The 7855-nt window shown below is 46.3% G+C and overlaps 1 protein-coding gene across 1 annotated transcript; it reads right to left on the bottom strand.

Annotated features, from left to right (window-relative positions):
- Positions 1-5683: 5683 nt before the first annotated feature.
- LOC123159204 (polyubiquitin) lies at positions 5684-7400 on the bottom strand. The gene is made up of 2 exons (XM_044577034.1): positions 7218-7400; positions 5684-6341 (listed from the first exon to the last, which is right to left on the bottom strand). The coding sequence occupies exon 2, from the start codon at positions 6339-6341 to the stop codon at positions 5880-5882; it is 462 nt and encodes a 153-aa protein (XP_044432969.1). The 5' UTR covers positions 7218-7400; the 3' UTR covers positions 5684-5879.
- Between the last annotated feature and the right edge of the window lie 455 nt (positions 7401-7855).

Genomic DNA, 7855 nt, shown 5'->3' with positions numbered 1-7855 from the left:
ACAAGGCTTGATCGATTAATTAGTCTACCCCTTCTAAAAAAGATTAATTAGTCTATCCTAAAATGGTTTAATTAGCCATAGGTGAGTAATGTGTGCACGTGCGCGTGTGGGTTAGTGTTTGTGTTGTGTGCTTCATTTGCGTGATTAAATCTGCTTGTATATTTATTTCTTTATTTTCTTTCTTCTTTTAGCTAATACCAATGCGTTTAATTCATTCTTCTGTAGAATAATTTTTTTTAACATTTTAAGATTCTTTCTTCTTTACAAAGAAATCTGTTTTCTTTTGCTAATAACATTCGTTTTTTTGTTTAATATTTTTGTATGTTTTGTTTTACTAGTAATAAAAAATGCTCACATGGAAAAAATGTTCCAATTTATTTTTTGTGATATTGTTTTATCTCTTCCTTTGTGTTGATTTTCTTATGCTTTTTATTAAAATTTAAAAATAAACACATTTTTCTTTTGATATAAAAAAGCAACCAACACGAAACAAATCATTTTTTTGCGTGCGACAATGTTTCTAGGTTTTTTTCCTTCTCAAGTCTTTTTTTGGTTGTTGAAGTGTTTCCTATATTTGTGCATGTGTCAACGTTTTGATTCTTGACGGGGTTATACCTATGCGTAGGCCCAAGTTCATATATTGCCAAACCAAGGGCCCAGGCCCATCAAAGATATGGGCCAGAGGGCGACCCACTGAGCCCATGGCCGTTACAGCCCAAGGCACCAAAGATCATGGGAGACCATCATCGCCAAATGACCACAGTCGGATTCTACAGCCCTTGACATATCTATGTCTACAGTCGGTTCTTACAGGCAGGGGCAGTCAGTTATCCCACAGTTGGTTGCATCCTAGGGTACCGCGACCCCCGCGATGCATTTCTTGCTACCATTGCTCTACGGTGAAAATGTCTATTTAAATACGACAGTTACTAAGTAGTAATAGCCATATACATTCGGTCGTGCATACGCCCATCAATAGAATTTATACCAGTCCGTTACGCCCCCCACCCCCTCGTAGTGCACTCTGTATAAGCCGGGAGGAAGGCACCGGGCTGAGGGTTGAACTCTTTATATTGTAACCTACGCTAAAAGTAAGAACACCACACAAGAGTAGGGTATTACCTACGCCAAGAGTAAGAACACCACACAGGAGTAGGATATTACCTCCACCGTTGAGGGCCATGAGCGTCTATCATCATCATGGTGCAGATGATACCATCATCGACTCTTCCAGCAGCATTCTCGAGTTCGTCGTCGATGTCTTTGTGTGGCATCCAGATGCTCCGATGAACAACATTGACGGGAAGGACCCACACGGACACACGTCTAAACAAAGTGGTCCGTCGAGGCCGCCGCTCTGGCACACCACCCGAGACTACAAAGCCGGCTATTTAAGACGGACGGCGGCACCCCCAACCAGAGCCAGTCTCATTCCGACCCTCAACATTTTCTCCACGCCACCACCTTCTAGTCTGCTCAAGCTCGCCGTCTGTCGGTAGTCATGGCCTGACAGCGATCAGCACATACGCCATGCTCACCCCGGAGTGGCGGTTGGAGCTTCTTGAGGAGATTCGGCTAGGCGGCTCGTCGGAGCCGGAGGAGGAGGAGGAGAAGGAAGAAGAGGAGCAGCAGCAACAGGAGGAGAGAGGAGGATGAAGAGGACAACGGCGAGGGGATCCGGCCCTCCGACTGCTGGCTTCGAAGTCGCCCAAGTGGAGGAGGCGGCAGAGCAGCAAGCAATCCTGGACTCCATCCGCTCGGATGCAAAGGTGGAGACAAATCATCGCTTCCTCACTTAGTCCTTAGACGTGGGATCGGTGTAGGCTTCGTTATCTTTTATTTTAATACTGCGTTGACAAGGTCTTGAACTCAAGGCCTCTTGACTCGGATATCATATTGAATTCATGCTCCACCCAGTTGCTTCAAAAATCTAAACTGATGGAGAGAGATGGACAATATATTTCATAAAAAATAAGGAGTGACACTCCCGGACGTGTCCGTGGACATACAAGGAGTGATATTTGTGATATACGGCTGTAGATACTTCCACAGGCCGAGCCAATAATTTTCTATGAGGAACTACTGAACTCAATCACTTGCTGCCGTTACTCAACAGTTTTCTGTTGAGGTCTATCCCGTAGAGGTAGTCAAATTGGATCAGTGATCGATTTCTAGGTTTCGTCGTAAACCTAATTGGTTACTTCCAATTACGTAAATCAATAGTTCAAACCGCACTCAAAGATAGGGCATTTCCCATTGATATAGGAACTTTTGTACCAGAAACAATAGTATCTCCAATTATAGCCCCTCTGGGATGTAAAATATATCTCTTCTCACCATCCCCATAGTGTAAGTTGTTACGATGGTTACCTTCTGTTTCATTTTCAATGGAAATAGAACGGTGCCTGATGGCGTTTTGATCTGAAAAAATATACTACAGCGGGACGGGATCAGGTGACAGAGTGAAAAGGGAACATTACATTCTCACGTACAGATGATAGGATCAACATATCCTTGTGACCTTACTGACATATTGTTGATCACGGATCACCGTTTCTAAAACCGAACTAGTTCAACAGCGCGGTCGAGAATGCGGTTCAGGACGGCTTTGGCAACGAAGGTGGCGAACTGGGGAACCAAAGGGAACTGGCGCGCAGCGGGCGAGAGTGAGCAGGAGGACACCCAGGAGCAGGAGCGCAAAGCCGAGGAAGACGTGCGTGGCGTCCGCGGCCGAATTGCCGAGGGAGTAGGTGACGACGAGGCAGCCGCCCAGCACGGAGATGTGGCCAGGGGATCGATGCCGGCGCCGCCACCGATGAACGGACGAGGTTCGAAAGGCATCGCCGGCCGCCGGGTAGTTTCCTCGGAAAAGCAGCTGGTATAAGTAAGTGCAATTGCAGGCGCACTGCATATATAGCACGGCTGTTGGTGTTTTTTTTTTCAAATTAACTATCGCCGCTTTATTTATTAAAAGAAGTCGGGAATTTCATCCGATACAGTCTCAAGAATGCAGTCTGGTGGAGATGATAGCCACTCCTGCGAGCGCTCATCACCCATTCTCACCTTAGCTAACCTATCAGCGATAGGGATGGCAATGGGTACCCATTACCCGCATACCCGGCGGGTAAAAACCATATTAGGGTAAGAGTATGGGATAAATGATTACCCATGGGTATATAAATAGAAAAATATTAAACCTATCGGGTATAGTGGGTACGGGTGTAGGATGTCATAACCCATACCCGTGTACCCATAGACCCACATAAAATATGTTAAGTGGGCCCTTACTATTCATTTATTTAATTTAATTTCCCACAAAATGAGTCTAATCCCATAGCCATTGACTACATGAGTAGCCCACGTTGGCAGTAGCTACATGATAAACATGGAAAGGAAACATGTAATGGCAGAACGAATCCCATAAATCTCTCCTTCTCTCCTAGATTAACGTGATTAGGTGATGGTGAATAATGAATACGTGTGATCACAGCCCATATTTATATAGATATCCTCCTCATCTCCTCGTCTCATTTCATCTCCTTGCCTCCTCGTCCATCGGCTATCGCTAGTCGCCGCCTCCACCTGCTCACTGCCTCGCCATTGCTAGCGCCTCCAGTCACTCGGACACCATGGACCTTGCGGATGAGGACCACAGCTTGTGTGAGGACGGCGACCGGGAGAAGCAAATGCAGCTCACCCTCATGCAGATTTAGTCTGAGGGAGGCGACCACCACAGCTCCACCACGGCCAGGAGCATGGCATGACAACCCCGATCTTGTCGATGGATAGCGCATTGATCTTGTAGTTTTTTTTATATGGACGTGGTGATGCATTCGTGCATACAATCATTGGTTTCTGCTTATACAAGATGTATACAGTATATAGCTATTGTGATGAATATGATTTTTCTATATATAGAAGATATTCGATGTAGAGATGTTATATAAGTACAAGATTTCAGTACATAGTGTATTATGTATATATGAGCATCGTAATTTCAGTGCTCATTATGAATCAAGTATTATATTCAATAGACTACATATATATGAATTTGATGTCTATTTTGTTATTGATGCTCCTTTTGCAGTAGTACAAGCTCAGCAGCCAAGTACATGTTCCTTGTGAATATGCCAATGATACATCTGCCCCAATGGATGAAGATGGAGATCATTTTGTTTTTTTCAATGATTAAGATGTACAGGAGGAGATGGAAGAGGTCAACGTACGAAGTAAGCGAATAGAAGATAATTTCTGAAGTTTGGCTAGAAATGAAACAAAAGAGGTCAATGACATCTTGTCGATTATGATTATTTTTTGCTCAAGTTGATGTGTGCACACGGGTATTTCTACCCGTGGGTACCCATTTACCCTGTCGGGTGATGGGTATGGAAAAAAATTGTACCCGTTGACGGGTATGGGTATGGGTAATGGGTAAGCTCAAGGAGGATGGGTAAGGGTATGGGCTAACTATACCCTTTTTTTTTTTTTTTGCGGGTGTGGGCTAACTATACCCGTACCCAAACTCGGCGGGTGCCATCCCTAATCAGCGGCGGCATTTGCACAACAGCGAACCCACGAAACTCTAAACGAAACAAAAAGTCTCAGCATCGCCTTGATTCTTTCCACCGTCGGCCCCCGGGCGGGGAGGTTCATGTCCTGCATGTTAAGCATCGAAACCACCCCTGCGGAGTCGCTCTCGAGATGAAGCCTTGACACGCCCATTTTACTTGCCAGCTCGATTGCTTTCTTGCATGCCAGAAGCTCCACCTTGTCCGGGTCAGCTACATGTCCCAGGAAATGGCACGAAGCTGCTCGGAAAGCACCTGTGTGATCTCGCAGCACCACACCAGCGCCCCCCTTCTCCCGGTGCTTGGAAACCGATCCATCTGCATTGGCTTTGATCCAGCCCATCTCCGGCGGTCCCATGCTTCTCTTCCCCTTGCGGCCCTTGGGTTCACCTCCTTCTTGTGGATCTCCTCCCACTCTCTCACATACGCAGCCACAGATAGTGATATTTCATGTGGCTCAGCTATCTTCCGTCCATCTCTCGCCTCATTGCGAGCAAGCCAAAGGGAGTACACAGCCTGTACCATTACAGACTTGTCAAACTCCGGCGCCTGTGCGAACCATTCCAGCAACCAACTAGCTAACCTGCTCTGGGAATCATAGTTGTACGGTGGGATCGCCACCGAGACTCCCAATATTGAGCCAAGTCGCTTCCAGAAGCACATGGAGTGAGGGCACCCCCAAAATCTATGGTAACCAGATTCTTCACGTCCACACGCAGCACAAAACACACCGGCCTTGATTCTGCGCCGTAGAAGTTCAGCTCCCGTGGTTGGTGTTGAGGATCAGGGGAACGTGTAGCCACAACTGTTTCTGGAGGTCAACTGTTTCTGGAGGAGGAAACACTAAAATGTGGCAGGATAACGACAAGTTTCTAGAGGAGGAAACACCTCAGTTCACAAAGGAATATGACGACATGGTACTTTGTGTCAACGAAGGTCACATTCATCTGAATACAAAGAAGATCCCATTTTCTTTTCTTGGGATAAATTCTGGCCCACTGAACCTGCTGACTTTTACTTGTGTCAGTCCCCTCAGTTTTGGTGGCTTGCTAGATCAACTGATTAGTACGGCAACCTGGAATGACAGTTAAATTATTATCACAACGAGGATCGGGTTACCAAGGATAAGAACACTCAGGGTCACTTATTCATAGAAGAGATCAAGCTGCACAAGGCAGCATCAGATGTTCTCACAAATGGCACAGGACGAGTTTGAGCGAAAACAAACATAAGGACTATGTAAATCGTAACAGGGGAAGAAGCCCCCAGACGCAACAGACTTGCAAATCAAACTTCCAAAGCACGAAGGACTCACTGGCCACCACGAAGGCGGAGCACCAGGTGGAGAGTAGACTCCTTCTGAATGTTGTAATCAGCCAGAGTGCGACCATCCTCAAGCTGCTTACCAGCGAAGATCAGGCGCTGCTGGTCCGGGGGGATACCCTCCTTGTCCTGGATCTTCGCCTTCACATTGTCAATGGTGTCTGACGATTCAACCTCCAGGGTGATGGTCTTGCCAGTAAGGGTCTTGACGAAAATCTGCATGCCACCACGTAGGCGAAGCACCAGGTGCAAGGTGGATTCCTTCTGGATATTGTAATCAGCAAGGGTGCGTCCATCCTCAAGCTGTTTGCCTGCAAAGATCAGGCGCTGCTGGTCCGGTGGAATGCCCTCCTTATCCTGGATCTTGGCCTTCACATTGTCAATTGTGTCAGAAGACTCAACCTCGAGGGTGATGGTCTTGCCGGTCAAGGTCTTCACAAAGATCTGCATCTGCGCAGTTCATAAATGCAAATAAAACAAGATGAGTAAGCTAGTCAGGCGTATATTCAAGAGATAAACAAAGTCGTGAGACGAAGACTCTGGTAATCTAATCCTGTAATCAATATGCATAGTGAGAAATTATACAAACAGTACAAACAAAGCAATGAAACACAGACTACGGCCATCTAAATTTCTGATAGATAGCAAGTCTAACAAATAACAACCTAAGAGCAACCATGAACAGAAAGCATATATAAGACCAATGATAATGAACTGGAAGGCAAGAATGTAACTCTTATGGTCTAATTCCAGATTAAATGAAGCAGTTTTTTATAGTTGGAAACAACAAAGCAATAAGTCAGCTCAACATGGTATATGTCTATATGAAGAGATCAACTGAGTCATGAAGCGTGGAGTGAGATGGTCTAAATCTTATGATAAATAGTAAATCTGCAGTTGAATGTTAGTACTTCCAAATAAGATGAGCAGAGCAACCATGTCTAGATGTGTGTATGAGTACATAAAGAGACAAAGACATGGACTGGACGGCGATGATCTATTTCCAATGTAAGGCTATCGGTACTTCGGCAATCCAAATTAGCAGAAAGTACGGAGATTTAGTGAGGATGACCATGTGCGAGACTATCGGTAAAAATTCTAACCAACAACTCTACATGGACCATCAGGATACATGAAATCTACTTAGAATAAATATACCCAGATAATACAGCCACTCGTGCCCAACAATAACTCGATCTTTGTAAATCCACCGGTCTACAAACAAATTAATCGATCTACACAAATCTACAGAAACTGCAGATCTAGACCAATCTCACGGCATGAACAGCCGGCTTGGGGAACAGGGAACCGATAGCGGGCGCATACCTTGACGAAGGGGGAGGTTCGCGACTCGCAACAGCTAAAGATCGATCGCCTGTTCTGCGGATGGATTTTTCGATTGGAATCGAGGGGGCTGCGAGAGAATTATATAGTTGGGGCAAGGAGGCCGGCTCGGTTACGTCACGGCTCGGTTGGAACGGAACGACCGGAGACACAGGCGGTTCCGGAGCCCGTCCCTACCACGCAGTCTCTCGAAGCGTCTCGAGCGGGGAGAGAGGCGGTTCCGGAGCCCCGTTCTGCGGATTGCAGTTTTTTTAAGAAAAAACGAGAATTGCAACTGAGAGAGATCGGCTTTCAATATGGCCCACTAAGCCCGGAAAAGGAGCCCATTTGGCCTGGTCTGCTGTGCAATGGGGCAGCCCAACCCAAGCAGTACGAATCTGGGCATCTTCACCACAGAACAAGGAACCCTCAAAAAAGAAAAGGGAAACGTTTTCAGCCGGTGCGCCGGCTGAAACTTCAACTGGTCGCACGGGCTCCCTCCGATCCCTTTAGATCGTGCGTTTCACAGCCCGCGTGAGTAGCCACCCGCCATATCACGTGGCATGGGGTGACCACACGCCGCTCTCTTCCTTATCCCCTTTCTTTTCCTTGTTAGTGCTCACACCGACCGCATCGTACTG

This window comes from Triticum aestivum, chromosome 7B (assembly GCF_018294505.1).
Source record: "Triticum aestivum cultivar Chinese Spring chromosome 7B, IWGSC CS RefSeq v2.1, whole genome shotgun sequence".
In the NCBI taxonomy this organism is placed as follows: domain Eukaryota; kingdom Viridiplantae; phylum Streptophyta; class Magnoliopsida; order Poales; family Poaceae; genus Triticum; species Triticum aestivum.
Note: the sequence above shows the minus strand (reverse complement) of the source record. Positions and strands in the feature narration are given on the sequence as shown.

Excerpts from the sequence above, each read along its gene's own strand:
- LOC123159204 (XM_044577034.1), bottom strand. The coding sequence starts at position 6,341 with ATGCAGATCTTTGTGAAGACCTTGACCGGCAAGACCATCACCCTCGAG.